General features: G+C 40.7%; 1 protein-coding gene across 5 annotated transcripts in view; it reads left to right on the top strand.

Annotated features, from left to right (window-relative positions):
* The window catches only part of ASAP1 (ArfGAP with SH3 domain, ankyrin repeat and PH domain 1), a 180653-nt gene extending 163194 nt beyond the window's left edge, over positions 1 to 17459 (top strand). For all 5 annotated transcript variants that reach the window (XM_089517960.1, XM_089517965.1, XM_089517963.1 and 2 more), the window contains 3 exons: positions 7084 to 7586; positions 9968 to 10090; positions 13287 to 17459. In XM_089517960.1, the coding sequence (XP_089374086.1) occupies positions 7084 to 7586; positions 9968 to 10090; positions 13287 to 13361 (701 nt within the window). In that variant the 3' untranslated portion in view covers positions 13362 to 17459. The remainder of the gene's footprint in view (positions 1 to 7083; positions 7587 to 9967; positions 10091 to 13286) is intronic.
* Positions 17460 to 18558: the final 1099 nt, after the last annotated feature.

Below are 18558 nucleotides of genomic sequence, written 5' to 3'. Positions count from 1 at the left end.
GGAGCTCATTCCCACTATGGTTTAAACCAGATCGTACCGAATCATGATCTGGTTTAAACAACCGTAGTTCCCATTTGGGAATCGATTTGGAACCGATTTGGAAAGGGGGGGCATGGTTTTCCCCCCATTTAACCTGCGTCAAAAAGAGATTGGGTTTTTCCCAGCAGACAGGGTCCTAACATCCTGTATTCTGGGTTAGCGCCTCCTAATTTGCTACTATATGCAGGGACAAATAAAACAAAGACTGGCCCCTATATGAGGAGGAGCTAGTTGCCCTGGACCTCAGTTTTGTTCCTGCCTATGCTCCTAGCAGGATGTGTCTCTTCAAACCAGCAAACTTCTGCGTTGAAGAGGTCTGAGAGCCTATTCATTGGCCTCCCTCTTTCTTTTCCCTTTTTGTGTGGGTTTATGTGCCTCTTTAGAGCCTTTCCCCTCAACATTCCTGAGGGGTCTTCTCTGCCTCCTCCCCCCCCCCCCCCCCACTATTCCTATCTTGGGAGATTATGTTGGGGGAAGAGACGTTGGGCTGGCTGGGGGGGGCTATCCCTATTCTGTAGTTTGGGTTATGCTCCTCCCCCTCACTTCAGATAGGTAGGAAGTAAAAAGAGAGACCTTCTGGTGATCCCACGTGCGTGGAGCTAATCCTAGAAGGCCAGTCACTATAACAGCCAAATGCTCCAGAAAAAACATAAACAATTTATTTGAATATCAAACTATAGAGAATTGGATGGCAACAGAGACAGCCAGTGAGCAATCTAGCTTGCTCCCCATAAGGAAGGACTGTGGATATGAACCATCCCTATGCCAGCACCCCTGACAGTGGGCCAGGATGTGGGGCTCTTATCTACTGGAAATGGAAATATCACAGGTAAGAGCCAATGTCCCTTTTCCCAGTAGATAGGAGCCTCACATCCTGTAGTGACATAGGTTTGAGCACCTGCTGCAAGACCCTGCTGTCAAAAGCAGTCTCAGCCGAGCCAAGTGGTCAAGCTAGTGATGCTTAACAAGTGTGTATAATGGCTTACATGTGCCACCCTGATGGTCTTTGGTATAGGACCTATGATGGCTAGAGGTGCTAATGTACCTGCACTCTTTGGTATGGGTGACTTGGTTTATGGTGGTAACCTTCCAAGGATTCAAGGCAGGTAGTAATGCAGGGCCTGATCCACCTGTTAGGCATGGAGGCTGATGCCTTCTTGCCCATAGTATAGGGCTAAACGGAAACAAAGTGGAATGTCAGACTAATGAAAGCTGTTTCTCCTCTATGGGTGGCTGGCTCTCCAGCATGGTGTATGTTTTAAAATCTTTTCATTGACTGGGAGAATGAAGGAGAATGCTGGGGGGATCTGATACTTAACTCTGAGGAGGTTAGAGCTCACCTTAAGGATGGGGTCTGGCTGAATTGCCATGGAGTCAGTTCTAATAACCTTTTGCTGCTAATGTGATAGCAGGACCCCATGCTCAGACCCCCTATGTTGCAAAGGGATAGCAATCAGGAGGACCCCCAACCAAGCAAATTGTTTAGAGAGATCTCCCTTAGGAACTAAGACTGTCAGCACCCACTGCACCATGCATAAATCCCAGAACAGAAATGATGTTCTGTAGGCAAAGCAAGCAACAAGTCACCTGAGGAGTCTGGCCATGGAGATGGGATGCTATCCCATCCTGGCCCCTTGCCTGTGCCACAACAATGAAGTTATAAGTGAAGTCTGCTTATGGTTGTGGTGGCCTAACACCCTTGCCCATGTCTTCCTGGAAGAATGTCAATAAGGAGAAGACTGAGGGTTTTAGGGAGTCCTGAAGGACATCCATGGTAACTAATGTGTTATAGAACAGTGTTTCCCAGGCTGTCAGGTCCCAATGGGGAGAAGAAGGTTTTCGAGTTAACCCCCCCCCCTCCCCAGGGTTCTAACTTGTCTAAAATGTGGATTATGGTGGATTATGTGATCAATCAGAATGGAACCTGATCCAATCTGGACCTATGCCAGCTTCCACCCTGTCACTAATCACCTTGTCAACTGGTTATAGCTATTAAGGTGATATTAAGATGATTTAACTTGCAGCAATGAAGACTTACCACTCTGAAAGAGGAATATTACTGTCTGACCACCAACTAATATTTCAGAACAGTGTGCAGTTCTTTACTTGAACATCTCTGTAACTGTGTAAAATAAGACTAATTTTATGGTTAGGCAAGGAAGAGACTGGGTTAACCTTTATATCGCAGACATTGGTGAGTCCATGCAGAAGCGTGGATGCACTCTGTGTTAACAGGGCCTGTTGTCAGAATTAAGTCTGATTTCATCTGAGGAAGAACTTGTCTAGAGACTTAAAAAAATCACCCACCTCCATGTAGCAGGCTATCATCAACCTATAGGAAGGCTGAGGGGTCTCCCAGCTGAATGAACTGCTGATTAAGGAAATGGTAACAGAGGACTTGGCAAGGATAACCTTCTGGTATCTAATTTCGAGGGGAGAAATTTCTCCACAAAAAGATCTGTCAGCTCCTTTTGGGCTGAATCAATTTTTTTTCAAATAAATTGATTCAGCCTAAGTGGGAACCAGCGGATTCGAATCCACTGATTCCTGTTATCGAGGGGGGGGGGGGCAGCTGGAAGGGCCCCGGCTAACTCCCCTGTCACCAGCCTCCCTTGCCTCTCCGTACCTGACCTGTGCTTCTCTTCAGCCTTCTGCAGCTTCCCTTTCCTTCTGTGACCTCCTTCCCAGCTTCCCCAGCTTCTCTGCAACCTTCTTCCATTACCCGTGGCTGAGGAAGCCAGTAAGGAGGTCGCAGGGAAGCCCGGGGACGCCCTGCAACCTTGCCGAAGGTTGCAGAGAAGCCAGGAAAGCTGGGTAAGAGGTCACAGAAAGAAAGGGAAGCTGGGAAGCAGGCTCTGCGACCTTCGGCAAGGGCCAAATGGAAGGGTCTTCCACGGCTGGAAAGGATGGTATGAAGGTCGCAGGGCGATGGCCAGGGCCCTTGCAGCTGTCCCCCCCCCCCCCCCGGGTCTGACCCAGTGCAAACATAATGGGGACCACACTTGCTGCTGGAACTGAATCCAGCGATTTAAAAGGTAAGTGGGAATGACCTAGTGTCATGTGTAAATTTGATAAGTATGCCCTCTATTCCATCATCCAAAGATGTTGAATAGCACTGGATCCAGGACAGAAAGCTGTGACACTCCACTAGAGGAACCATTAGTAAGCAATCTTTGACAGGTGGGCACTCTAATGTGTAGTCAAGCAATAATTTATGCATGGGAGTTACGATAGGTCCATCTGAGGATGTTCTTCCTTTCACTGCAAGGAAAAAAAATGTTGGTTCTTATCCGTGATAACATTCATTTCTATCAGTGAAAGAGAAACATCTTCCCACCCAGCAGAGAAGGGTTTTTTTCTTTCTCTTAAATTTGTACAGAGAGCCCATAGTCTGAAGTGGAATCTCGGTTCCTGCAGCTTGAATCCATTGTTCCGGGTCCTGTTCTCCGGAGCAGCAGAAAACAAGCTTGCTCCCTCCTCAATATGACTTCCTTTCAAATATTTAAACAGGGCTATCATATCACCTCTTAACCGTCTCTTCTCCAGGCTAAACATCCCCAGCTCCCTGAGTCGTTCCTCATAGGGCATGGTTTCCAGATCTTTCACCATTTTAATCGCCCTCCTTTGGACACGCTCCAATTTCTCAACATCCTTTTTAAATTGTGGTGCCCAGAACTTGACACAATATTCCAGGTGGGGCCTGACCAAAGCAGAATACAGAGGCACTATTACTTCTCTTGATCTAGACACTATACTTTTATTGATGCAGCCTAAAATTGCATTGGCCTTTTTAGCTGCCACATCGCACTGTTGACTCATGTTCAACTTATGGTCCACTTGGACTCCCAGATCCCTTTCACGTGTAGTTTCATTCAGCCAGGTGTCCCACATCCTATATCTGTGCATTTTATTTTTCTGCCCTAAGTGCAGTACCTTACATTTCTCCGTGTTGAATTTCATTTTGTTAGCTTTGGCCCAGCTTTCTAGTCTATTCAGGTCATTTGAATGTTGATCCTGTCCTCTGGAGTATTAGCTATTCCTCCTAATTTGGTGTGATCTGCAAATTTGATAAGTATGCTCCCAATCCTGTCATCCAGGTTATTGATAAAGATGTTGAATAACACTGGGCCCAGGACAGAGCCCTGTGGGACCCCACTGGTCACTTCTCTCCAGGATGAAAAGGTGCCATTGTTGAGCACCCTTTGGGTTCGGCCGGTAAACCAGTTACAAATCCATGTAACAGTTACCTTGTCTAGCCCACCTTTTACAAGCTTGTTTGCAAGAATGTCATGGGAAACTTTGTCAAAGGCCTTACTGAAATCAAGATATACTATATGCACAGCATTCCCTTAATCTACCAAGCTCATAATTTTATCAAAGAAAGAGATTAGATTTGTCTGGCATGACTTGTTTCTCTGAAACCCATGTTGACTTTTTGTGATTATGGCATTGCCTTCTAGATGTTCACAGACTCTCTGTTTAATGATCTGCTCCAGATTCTTTCCTGGTATAGATGTCAGACTAACTGGACGATAATTGTTGGGATCCTCATTTTTCCCCTTTTTGAAGATGGGGACAACGTTTGCCCTTCGCCAGTCTGCTGGGATTTCTCCTGTTTTCCAGGAGTTTTCAAAGATTATTGCCAATGGCTCCTATATTATATTTGCCAGTTCTTTTAATACCCTTGGATGTAGTTCATCTGGTCCTGGAGACTTAAATTCATTTAGATTAACCAGGTATTCCTCTATTATCTCTTTACTTATTCTGTGCTGAAATTCCCCTATTCTGTCCTCCGCTCCATTATCCTCAGGTTGAGCACCCTTTTCCTTTTCTGAGAACATAGAGGCAAAGAAGGTGTTGAGTAGTTCTGCCTTTTCTTTGTCTTCTGTTAGCATTTTGCCATCTTCTCCACGCAGTGGCCCTACCATTTCCTTCTTCTTTTTGCTGCAGACATATCCAAATAAGCCCTTTTTATTCTTTTTAACCTCTCTAGCAAGCCTGAGTTCATTCTGCGCTTTAGCTTTTCTGACTTTACTCCTACACATGCCTGCTATTTCTTTGAATTCCTCTTTGGTGATTTTCCCCTTTTTCCATTTCTTATACATGTTCCGTTTAAAACTTAGCTCAGTTGAAAGTTCCTTAGCCATCCATCCTGGTTTCTTGAGACACCTCCCATTTTTCTTTCTCACTGGAACTGTTTGAAATTGTGCCTTCAGTATCTCCCTTTTGAGAAACTCTCATCCGTCCTGAACTCCCTTAATTTTTAGTATTTCTGACCACGGGATCACCCTCAATACGTCTCTAAGTTTACTGAAATCCGCTCTTCTAAAGTCTAGAATGCGTGTCTGACTATGCCTGGCTTCTCCTTTCCATTGTATAACCAACTCCAGGAGAACATGGTCACTTCCACCTAATGATCCCACCACTTGCACTCCATTAACCAAGTCATCCTTGTTGGTTAGGATCAGATCTAAAATAGCTGACCCTCTTGTTGCCTCTTCCACCTTTTGGACCATGAAATAGTCTTCCAGGCAAGTGAGGAATTTGCTAGACCTTGAGGATTTTGCTGAGTTTGCCTTCCAGCAAATATCAGGATAGTTGAAGTTGCCCATCAGTACTACATCTCTCTTTTCTGAGTGTGTGGTCATCTGTTCTAGAAAGCTATCATCCAATTCCTCAGTCTGACTTGGGGGTCTGTAATAGACTCCCATCATAACATCCTTGTTGTTTCCCTCCCCTTTGATTCTTATCCAGATGCTCTCCACCTGGCTTCCATGATTGATGTCCTGGATCTCTTCACTGGTGTAAATATCTCTGACATATAGTGCTATTCCTTCTCCTTTCCTGTTTGGCCTATTTCTCTTAAAAAGGTTATACCCCTCTATTTCCACATTTCAATTATGAGACTCATCCCACCAGATTTCAGTGATGCCTATTATATCATATTTGCTTTGTGGTACTAGGGCCTGATACAGACAGGCCAAAATAAAGCTGCTTCAGGTCACTTTGGAGGTATCGTGTTTCAATGATACATGCATCCTAAGAGTCCAGAAGCCGCACCAAAGCCATGTTCCAGTCCTAAGGACTGGAGTGCAGCTTTGGTGCAGCTTCCAGACTCTTAGGACGCATGCATCATTGAAACACCATGCCTCCAAAGTGACCTGAAGCAGCTTTATTTTGGCCTGTCTGTATAGAGCCTAGGAGTTCAAGTTTATGCTGATTGGTGTTGATTCAGTCAAATGCTGCACTATTTTTGATGCTCAAGTCCCATTATATGCAGTGGTATAGTAAAATGATATCCCTTATATAAAATGGCAAAGTGAAGGTTTCTTTTTAGAATTTTTTTAAATATTTGCAAGCCATAGATGGTTGAATCTATGAATGCAGAATTCTTGGATATGGAGGGCTGACTACCTTCTCTTATGCATGCTGATTTACCTAGCTGAGTTTAAAGTTTATGAAGCTGGCAATTCAAGGTTTGCTCCTACTAGAGAGTGCTCCTCAAAGATCAGCACCATTCTGGCCTATCGGGATGTGAAAAAGGAGCAACATATTTCAGGATGTTAACCTTTCACTGCTGGAAATGAACATATGGCCAGTAAGTTCCACTGTTTCTATTAGCATTTCCAGGAGGATTCATGAAGTGCTGTTGGTCAGGGAAAGAAAACATATATATGTGTGGCATGGCTTGGGTGTTAGTTCAAAAAATAAACAAAAAAATTAGTCTTCTGAGGCATAAGTGGGATGGCCAGCTGCAATTCCCTTCCCATTGGGTGAGCCTTCAAAGATGTCTTTCATAGCCTGGAAGAAGCCTGCCAACATTCTTTTGTCTTCATTTGTGTAGGCCAGTAATGTAACAATAATGACTAGAGCAGAATGGGACAACCAAGTAAAGTAGCACATTTCTTTTTTCAAGTAACATTCTAAGTTCAGCTCGCAGTGGGTAAGTGGCAGCTGTAGAATGAGAGTGAAGAATGGGTAGACCTTTCATCTTACAGAAAGATAAGGATTGCTCTGAAATTCTTCTCATGTTTTTTATTTCAGTGGCACTAAGAAAAATAGAAACAATTCATCTTCCTTCAATAGATAAGTCCAGTCAACATTCAGAAATCTTTCAGAAGTCAGCTTCACTTTCTATTGATCTGCCACAGAAGCCACAATCTGGAGATTTACCCCCTAAGCCTCAGGCTCTGGAACTACCCCAGAAACCTCAAATTGGAGATTTACCCCCAAAACCAGGAGAACTACCCCCCAAACCTCAATTAGGAGACCTGCCACCAAAACCACAACTTTCAGACTTACCTCCAAAACCACAAATGAAGGACCTTCCTCCAAAGCCTCAACTAGGAGATGCTTTGGCTAAAACTCCAGGTGAAATATCACCCAAGCCTCATCCTTCAGAAGCAAATCAAAAATCTCATTCCTTGGATCTTTCTCCAAAGGTACAGTCTAGAGAAACCATCCAAAAGCAAGCTTCTGAAGACTCAAATGATGTAGCCCATGCATTGCCAGAGACCCCAGTGCCACTTCCAAGAAAAATAAACATGGTAGGTAAATACTGTTTACCTTACGCTGATCCAAGGTTTTGTTCTTTCTGTCAACATACTGCTTTGGGATTGGTACAGTTTAAGACAGTTACATGATTTTAAAAAGCCAAATCTAAAATAAACAAACAAAAACTTCAGGAAAGTTGGGTGTGTGCAGTGATGTGGCTTGGATGAGCCAGCTTTTGGAGTGTGTTTTGTTCAGATTTCTGACAGATTTCTCCACTGTCTCTTGGCTCACATAAATTTACAAGTATATTTGCATATTCCAAAATCAGCTTATTGTGACTAATGGTACTGTACACTATTAAAATAGTTAAATTTATAGTACTGTGCCTATTTAAGATAAAACAAAACCAGCCTGTAGGCTCATAGTCTTAATACACATAATCCAAAAGCAAAACCAAATAGGTACCGGTAGATGAAAGCAGGAAATACAAGCTATATCATCTTGGGACAACAGATGAGTAAACTGGTCTGCCACTTGTGATATTCTGCCTGGGAGAAGGGACTACAGTCTCCCAATGCCCCTTGACACTTGAGCTGATGGATAAGGTCATGGTATCCTGCTTTTCATCTGTCTAGTTCCAAGAACTCTTGTGATTCATGGAAAGCTAAAGAAAAATGTCTCAGCATTAAAGTGTTTGGGGGGGCTAATTAAAAACATTAATTTTTAGAGCTGTCAACTTCAGGCACTTTTTTTTAAAAAAAAACTTGCAGTTTATTTAATCAGAAGTTGAAAGCTCTGAAAGTTCACATTGTTTTATTAATAGCTGGAAAGTTTCAAACCTGTAAAATCAAAATAGAGCTTCAATAAAGACGTTTGATATTAATGGCATACAGTGTGTATCTATATACCAGTCCCTTTCTTGAGTGCTTAATGCCATATTTAGTAACTTGGTAATCCTTGCAATGATCAGTAACAAACGTTATTAGTCCATATCTCAGAGGGCTGAGACTGACAGAGAGATTCACTGAATACATGACTAAACTGAATTTGAAAGCAAAAAGACTGAAACATCCAATAAAACATGATGAGAAGGGGAGACTGAATTAACCCAACATATTTTGGCTAAGAAATATTTACATGGCCTTTCGGGACTGCTAAAAAGGAGAGAAAGGGGTCAATAGACTTAGATTATTAACTTTAAACAAGAGAAGAGCTGAACAATTATAAAATTTGCATTTGCCTGTATACATAATGTGATAACTTTTACATAAAAAGGATCTGTGAAAACCTATACAGTAAATGGATTAAAAGTGCTACAGGCATACTTTGCTAATATTGTGGGTCAGATTTAGACCATAAAGTAAATATTACAGTAAAATGAATCATTGCCTCTTTTTTTTCCACTTGCCAGCCTAAAAACATTTTTACAGACCGAGTACAGATAACAAAATGGCACCAGCTGATTTGCTGAATTCAGCTTGGAATCAGCTGATGCACATCACCCCTGAAAACTCCCTAAATAGCAAAGCAAGCACTGAAAATAATAAATATGAACATAATTGAAAAGTGCTGCATTAGCAAAATGCTCTAACTTGCAGCGCCTTAAGGTGAGGTGTGACTGTACGTTGTAGAACAGAAAGTTCTGTAAACTTAAGAGTTTAATAGCCAGCCTGCAAGGATCTTCCTGAGATGTGTCACCAAATTGAACAAATAGTGATGAGTTTCTCCATGCGGGCAACATGTCATTGGCTCTGGTGGGAATGGCAGTGAAGCACTGACCAGCCTTCTGTGGAAGTCTTTGTAGCTGAAATGTGGACTTTAAAATGCTATAAATTACTGAATGAAGATGAAAGATAGTAAGGAAGGAATTTCTTGTCCAACAAATCGTGATTTTTAGAGCAGGTATCATTGTGTTTGAACCCATCAGTGAGGGGAACAACTACATCCAGCCTCTCTGCTGTGTGTTGGTGACATCTCATTTACATGCCTTTGTGTATCCTGTTGTGCAGCCTTGTCCACTAAGTTTGCTGCTATTTCTATAATTAATTACATCAGTCACTGGTTTTCAGATGTATGTACAATATAAATTACTGTTTTGGGGGTTCTGCATGATGGAAATTTTAGAAAAACTGTGATAAATGCATTACTATTAAATGAAATAAAACCCTTGACTTAAATCTCATTGTTAGACCTACGTACAGCAGATCTACTGAATCAATGGAACATAGATTAGTGTTGATTTACTATTGACTCAATGGGTCTGCTTTACTAGTGGTTTTGTAATACTAAATTAGAGGATTTAGTTCTAAATATTTGAAGCATGGTTTATTCTACACCTAGACATAAATGTAATTGCAGTGCTCACTGGATTTGCTGCTGTCAATGAAATGCAGGCCTATATTTTTCTGCTTTAATTAGATTTTTTTTTTTAAAGGGCAAGAACAAAGTTAGGCGAGTGAAGACAATCTATGATTGCCAAGCAGATAATGATGATGAACTCACATTTGTTGAAGGTGAAATTATTATTGTAACAGGCGAAGAGGACCAAGAGTGGTGGGTATGTATGGTTCTGCTTTAAACAGTAATAAAACCTCTGTATCACATAGCATTTTCAAGGATTGCCAAACATTATCATATGATGGAGATACCTTATGACATCTTTCTACTTGGATGATAAATCTTATGTATTATTGAAAGTTGTATTCTGTAGTTTAGGTATCAGGGGCAGCTCTGTTAATGTCAGAAATGTTTTGCCATTAACCTCAGTTAGAAATACATCTGAATATTCTGCTTGACATTGGCAGTGTAAGCCAAAGATATGCATAGTTACACTGATTTGCACCAGTGTACATTCACATGTCACAGTATTACCCTAGTCTAGTGTTACTCAACTGAAGACAGTGCTGCAATATGGGGGGAGGTAATATGGACATTTGAAAAAAAAGGTGAGTGGATGGGAAGAGAAAACTAAATCCTGTCTCTATGAAGACTACCAAAAACCTCTTCGGCTTGCAAATCATGAATTTCAGTTCTGTGGAACTACAACACACATAATACCAATCCAGTATGGGTCAATTCAGACTGTAAATTATGAAACTGGTAATCATACACATACAGAGGTGACTAGATTAGGGAATGCTAGTCTTGACTGACTGGCAGCTTCTCTCCTGCTTTTCAGACAAGACTGTTTCTCACAGCTACATGGTGATGCCAAGAGACCTTGTGCTGGAAAAGCAATATGTTCTGCTGCTGAGAGCAGATCTTCATCATTGCTGTGCAGTCACAATCTTATAATGTGTCTTTGGAGGTTGCATGTGTGCTCATCTTCATCACAAGGATGGGAATAATTAAGGAAAAGCATATGATCAGTGTGCAAGATCCAGTTCGGAAGAGAATTGTTGAAACATGGTATTTGAAAGTATTCCAAGTATTTTCTATTTGATTGCTACCTTGGCCTTAATCAAGACCAACCTAAAAGCATTTTTCATTGTTCCTTTGTAAAAAAAAAAAAAAATCCATCAACAGTTATGCTGTATTCCACTTAACTGACCCTTACACTGACAGGTCTGAGGCTCTGAATATTTGACATAACTGCTACTGTTGTTCATTAAGGGTAGAGGGAATGGAATAAACAAAAACATGTATTATTTCAACATATTTTAGATCAGTTTTAAAGATCCTTCACCAGAGATAATTGTTGTGTATCTTTAAGACATTTCCAGTTTATGGTGGTCCTAAAGTGAACCTCTCACAGGTTTTTCCTGGTAGGATTTGTTAGAGGTAGTTTGCCATTGCCTTCCTCTGAGGCGGAGTGACAGAGTATGACTTTCTCAAGGGCACCCTGTTGTTTTCCATGGCTGAGCAGGGATTCAGACCCTAGTCTCCCGGGTACTCTAGAGCAGGATGGCTAGATTAAATGTTCCTGATTCTGTCTCCCTAAATTAAGTGAGAAACAATAATTACCTGCATTTCACTTGATCTGGGAACTGCTCTTTTAGCTAAGATTTCTCTCTTAATTTCCAAACACAGAATTATTTTCTGTTCGTGTGTGTGTTTTTGAATGACAAGCTGTGAACCATTGTGGTTAGTGCTTAATGCATAATGCTTAATAACATCAGCAGGAGCCATCCTCAGGTCTCAAGTTTTAGCCTGGAAACCTCAGGGACTGAGACAATCATGAACTGACAACCTGACTAGTATGAATAGAATATTACAGAGTTTTCTTGGCAGAATTTCAGTGAATCATGTTGTTGGAAGAGACCATAAGGGCCATCAAGTCTAACCCCCTGCCATGCAGGAAGACACCATCAAAGCACTCCTGACAGATTGCCATCCAGCCTCTATTTAAAGATCTCCAAAGAAGGAGACTCCACCACACTCTGAGGGAGCGTGTTTCACTGTCAGGTTGTGTTTCCTAATGTTGAGGTGGAACCTCTTTTCCTGTAGTCTGAATCCATTGCTCCGGGTCCTGTTCTCTGGAGCTGCAACAAACAGGCTAACTTGTTCAGAGCAGATTTGCCTTTGCCTTCCTCTGAGACTGAGAGAGTGACTTTCACAAGGTGACCCAGTGGATTTCCATAGTGAGCAGAGATTTGAACCTTGGTCTCCAGAGTCCTACTCCAGCACCCAAACCACCATGCTGGCTAACACAGTAATTAAAGTAATTCTGCAAATTACCATTATGAAACTTAAATAGGTTTCTATAATCTGTGTAATAAACACACAGTATGAAGCATTCCTAAAAACACATCTAAAAGCCAGACTTCTGGCCAATCAATAGTATTGTTATCCAGTCATTAAAACCGATATTCATGAAACAGAATTCCAGAGCATAATTTTAAATAAAAAAGGAAGCCCACAGTTTTCAGAAATGTAAATGCTTTACAAACTATATGAAACATTATTCTAAATAAACTCACTCTCAGTAATGGAATTAACAAATGTTCTGCAATCTCCTATGTTGCCATGAGCAAGTAAGAAAAAGTCAAGTCCATGTATCTTCGATTTCTGGTCAGAAATAGCTGTATTTGAAAGAAATATTGGAATACTGCGAGGCTCATTAGATAAAGTCTTCCCGTTTAGCTGCTGCTTTTCATGGTCTGTAAGAAAAGTATTGTACATCTGAAAAACAGAGCCTCCAAACTCAAATATTATTTGGTCGACTCTTTTTTTTTGGGGGGGGGGATTAATTTGGGTGGATATTGTTTGCAAATGCTATTGATCTATTTCCCATTTCAAATAACCATACCTGTTGTTTTAACTAAAATCATGATCTTTGTGTTGAAACTGTGTAATCTACAAATAGAAGTTCCTAAACTCAGATTTGATTCCATATAAAAATGGATCAAACACAAAGGTGGACATGAGGTTATTAAACTGTGAAACTTGGCTAGCTAGCATTTAGTGTACATGGGACTGGAACAGACGGGCCAAATGAAGTGGCTTCCGGCTGCTTTGGAGGCATGGCATTCAAACAACTAATGTATTCAAAGCGGCCGAAGCCCCGCTCCAGTTCTTTGGACTGGCTCCTGGTAATGCAGGTCAGGTCCTGCAGCTGGGGCTCACTTTGGGAACAGGCCATTTGGTCAACATGGTAACCAGCTTTTGGCTGGAGCATACTTGGGCTTCTCTTTCATGCCTGTCTGCTCTGGCCCATGGTGGGAGCACCTCAAAGATTCATGACATTTAACAGTTGCAGGAACATGTACCAGAGAACTTGTGTCTCCCAGTCAAACACTGTTTGTTCTTTGCAGATTGGCCACATCGAAGGAGAACCAGAAAGGAAAGGGGTTTTCCCAGTATCCTTCGTCCACATTTTGTCAGACTAAGTCAGATTGGAAACTTGAGCATTGCACATCCTTCCTGCAAGACGGGCTTTTAGCACGAAGCAAACAGCTGCTGCATCCTTGTAATTCTGTGCACAATTGTGGATATATATGTATATATAACTGCTGTTAATAGAACGAGAACTCATGGCTCACCCTACGAGGTGACTTGTATTGTAAATAGATGGTGTTACTCCGCCTTTGCCAGTATTATGGTAGCCTTGGGACCTGGCATGCCTTATTGGGTTTGCTCAAGCCATCCTTGGCATCAAGCACTTACATCTCTTTCTGTGTGTATGAACTACCAGCTTTCTAAATATGGATGGTCTCATTCAGTCCTATTTAACTGTACAGATGTTACCATTCCTAATTAATCAGTATTCTTCAATAATAGCAGAGAATTAGATTCCATTTTCAAAATGAACTGCTTTGGCTCATTTACAGCCCAGTTTACAGCTACAAATGTAAACACATAACAGCTTGTGAAATTCCACTTCCTTGGTATTTGTTTTGAAAAAAGTGTTCAGTGTGCACATCAAACAAAAGAAATATTCACTGATGCTACAGATTAGTAGTAGTATTTTATGGTGTGTGAGCAACATTTTATGTACGTATTACGTAGTTAACAGTTGATCCCTGTGGTATTTACCTCACTTAAAACCATCTGACAGTGTTCAATCAGAATTACTCTGGTGTAATATCATATGGAATTTTTGGCTGGATATTTCCTTTCACTCAACCAGGGTCTCAAAGAAACATAGTCTGTCCACAACTGCATGGATTCATGTGCTTCCTTACAATCTTAGTTAATGGAGGAATGTTAAAGACATCTGTCAACTTGTGTTTAAGCTTTTATTTAAGCAGTTCAGCCTTGTGACAATTATTTCCCACCTTGATGAATATTCAGCTAACATAAGTCTGTGTTTGCTAATTAATTGGCTTATCTAGAAAACAACTTTGTGGCTAGGGGAATTTGATACAAGAAGATAATATAATGGTGGTTTTGTTTTGGCCTGGAGACATCAAAATACTTAAAATGATTATCAAAAATGTGTGAAAGAAAATTTATCAGCTATTAATTAATGGAACCATGCAGTAATAATTTCATTTACATATGCTGATACTGAATCTTAATTATGGCTCTCAGTTGAACTATGAAAATCCACCACCGTTAGTGGAACCACAAGGTTAATAAGAAGAGCTTGTTTTGACTTGATAGATGCAGAGTTGTACTGCATTACTTGGACCTAAAACTCATGTATTAAGGGCATATCCATTTCTCATATATTCTATATCACTTATTTATTAACAATCCTTATTTTTCCTTATTTTTGATCAGAAAGTTTATGTTTTGTTTATCGTTGATAGAACATATTTTTATGTTGCTCCTTGATCATAGAATATTATTTAAAGTTGCTTACTTTGGCAATAGGACAATTGTCCTTTCCTCTGTTTCATATTCTTATGACTCCATGTCAAAAGATTTCATTTCACAGGAGCACAATTTCAAGCTGATCTCTTGAGTTTTTCACTTTTGATGTTATACAGACCTGTACTCAGTGAATATTTGTTTTTTTAAAAGGCAACATACGAAACATAATCAGTCTAAGAAATTTTGCATGATGAAAAACAACATATTTATCAGTTATTATTGGAAAGTGATTTTTAAGCATTTGGTTCATCAAAGCAGTGCTCAGAAGTAATGTGTTACAAAGTTATCGCTTCCTTGGTTTTTGTTGTAAAAGATATAGAAGGACAAGGTTTAAGGAACTTTCTTCCAAATGACAATGGGTTTTCCAGCATTACTCACTGGGGATGTGGCCAGACAATGGTAAGAGAAGGAATAATGCAAATGAGCAATCATGTGGCTGGCCAGCCTCATATTGTGCTTGTGCTGCCTGTGGCCAATATGGAAAGAAGAGGTAAAACCTGGAGTCACCTTTTAGTCCTGAGCCTGACTGTAAAGCAGTGGTGTGCAACTGCAGAGGGGGCATTTCCTCCCCACATGCCTGCCTGGCATGTTTCAATCATCTTTTTGGCCTCCCCCCCCCCCACACACACACACCCTTTGTGGGGGATTGAGAGAAACAAACCACTACATTTGCAGCCAGTTTGGGAGGCTTTTGGTTAATTTGGGGGCAAATCTATCTATCTATCTATCTATCTATCTATCTATCTATCTATCTATCTATCTAGTGAGGCCCTTAAGCTCCTGAAGCTCTCCAAAGCCTATAGGGCTCTGCAATATGTGTGTGTGTGTGTGTATATATATATATAGAGAGAGAGAGCAGGGCCCTATAGGCTTTGGAGGGTTTCAGGAGCTTAAGGGACTCACATTGGCTATAAGGGGATGAGACACCCTGTCTATGTCTCTCCTCTGAGGTAGGTAGAAGTCCTGGCAAGCTTAGGACCCTGGCCACCCAACCTTTCCCTCAAATCCTGGGTTTCAGATTATGTCAAAGAGGCTTCTAGACCTGATTATGAACCTCCTGCTGCCCTTTTCTACTCTCCCTTGCCTGTTCTGCTTCTTCTGTGATGTGTATGTGTCTTCATGCTTTACAAAATATATGTAAATAAAACACAACATGGTGTCCTAAATGCTTCCCTTATTTTTTTCTCTAGCTACTCTTGCCTACTTAGTCACCATTTGGTGAAACTGTCTCTCTCCACCATCCTTCCCCCTCTGTTCAGTTTGGATCCCAGGACCATGTGTGCTGCCCCACTGTTGCTTATTTTCTATTGGGGAACAATCCTATTCCCCTCCCTCTGCATCAGGGCTTCACATGTTATGCTCTCTTTACTTAATCTCAGCAGCAACACTCCGTCTCGCCTTCTCCCACCATCCTTTAGCCAGCAGAGCTAATGGGGGAGCAATGAAGGCGAATGCACAATACCATCAATCAGTTAAAAAAAATCTTGCATTAAGAAAAGCAAAATATTTATCAGTGTTTTACTCTTGTCATTGAAGGTCTGCAGACCATCTTTTTCCATCTCTAGTCTTCTCCAGTTGAGTTTGCTGTTGCCCACTACATCTCACCCACAAAGACAGGTGGCAGCAGTTTGAACTGGGCCAGCCATGTGATTCCTTACTACAACAGATGAGGCCACCTTCCCCATTAAATAGCCAGCAAAGAAACCCCATTATCCTTTTGCAAGAAAGGGAATGAATTAGGGGTCCTCGTGGTTTTGTATATATAAAACAATAAAGATTTGCACTCATTAATGTGTAAAGCAACAAATTCTAGGTAATGCACTGTTTTTAATGCTTTACTTCTAAGTTCAGATTGTAACAAATTCTGTTAAAAAGAGAATGAGGGTGCAAGTGAGTGAACCTGTTGGCATTAACACTGTATTGTTACTGATTTCAGTGTTTCCAGAATTATGCTATTTATGTCAAAGCTAAGTTCTTATACCATTTTGCTGATCAATGCAGTGTTCTTCATATATATTAAAGAACAAAACTGATCTACCTTATTTGTCAAATATATTTTAAAATAATCTCAAAACCCACTGCTTTAAGGGGAAAAACCCAGACCATATAATGCAGATTCAGATGTGTAAAATGATGTAGAGTCAAATGTCTATTATTTTGTATGCTTTTTGAAGTAGAATATGAATTTTTTAAAAACTAAAGTAAGTTCCATCAGGAACAAGAATTAACTATTCTGCGTGATTTGAAAGTCCATAGGAGAATAAAAATACAATGTATGATATATAGGTTGAGTTTAAATACAGAATTGAATTTAAACTCAGAGCCACTGTCTGCAATTTTGTACATAACCTGTTTGGAAAAGCCTGTTTGTTTGGGGTTTTTTCTTTCCAGTGGGAGAGGGAGGTATGTTCTGGAAATGGTGTGTTATTTTACTGTTGAACAGCAATTGCTATTTATTTTTTTATGACATAGTGCATCAACACGTATAGACAGCAGATCTAATAGTGCCACAAGTTGGAAACTGAAGTCTCATTTGAATGTTAGTCATGATACATCAGTATACCTGTCTCCTCACGTGTTTAATGTGATCGTTTGAGTACTGTATGTGTTCATTTCTACTTTTTTAATATTTAAAATTGCTTTTAAATAAATGTATTCAGTTGATCCCAGATATCTGTATGGCCTTTTATTAATTAGTTTGCTAGAGGAGAATTCATTTATAATACAAGGTTCCAGGGGCCAGTTTTCTAATCCTTGTATCTGCAGTGGGCCATACAGACTCCCAGAATTAGAATAAATGGGGAGGTGGACATGGCCAGATGTCTTTTCCCATTTGAATGTGCTTGCTTCTACTGAAGGATCTGCTCTTGACAGAGAAATCAACTCCACTCAGCCCACCTCGCTACATTGCTTTGGATGAGATGTGTTAGTGGTTGTTCATGCTCTTTTCTTTCCTAAGCATCACTGAGATGAAGGATGTGGGTTGTGTTACTCAAGGTCATCCACAGTAGATGTACGGGTAGTATGTATATAGGATTTGATCTTTTAAAAATATTCCAGAGCTCTCACTTGGAAGTGGACAACTGAGAAGCAGGTGGGGACATCTTGAGCACCACATTGGCTGCATTGAAAGATTACTGCAAAAGTCTGGTGGCTACTACAGTCCCTGATGTCCCCTTTCTTGGGGACTGGAACGTAGATTGAGTGTTTCAAGCCTGTGGGGTATTTTGTTTTCTATATTTGTTGCTATATTTATGTTCGAATTTGGATGGGTTCTCTTTCTCTAGCTTGAAAACTATTGGTACACCTTCTGTTCCTGGTGATTTATTTCTCCCAAGTAATAATAATAATAATAATAATAATAATAATAATTTTTATTATTACCCCGCCTTTCCATAAAAATGATCAAGGCGGCTTACAAGGAATTAAAACATTACAGTACAGGATAAAAACAATTACAATATGAAAATTAAAAACATTGCTACAAGGAATGGGAACAGGAATCAGTATAAAACACATATGTCAAGGGCAGGAGATGGAAGAAATCGATTTACAATGGTCCGGGGTCAAAAGGAAAAACAAGGGGCAGAGAAAAGAAAAATTAACTAAGGTGGGAATGCCAACCGGAATAAATGCGTTTTTAAGTTTTTCTTAAAAGAATCTAACGATGCGGCGGAGCGGAGCTCTACAGGAAGCTTATTCCAAAGAGAGGGGGCGACGATGGCAAAAGCCCTCTGTGAGGTCCTCACAAAATGTGACCTAGGGACC

Source organism: Sceloporus occidentalis, unplaced genomic scaffold (assembly GCF_023333645.1).
Source record: "Sceloporus occidentalis isolate IW3139 unplaced genomic scaffold, rSceOcc1.0.p SCAF_3, whole genome shotgun sequence".
Classification (NCBI taxonomy): Eukaryota; Metazoa; Chordata; class Lepidosauria; order Squamata; family Phrynosomatidae; genus Sceloporus; species Sceloporus occidentalis.
The sequence above is the reverse complement of the archived record's forward strand: the minus strand, read 5'-3'. Positions and strand labels throughout refer to the sequence as shown.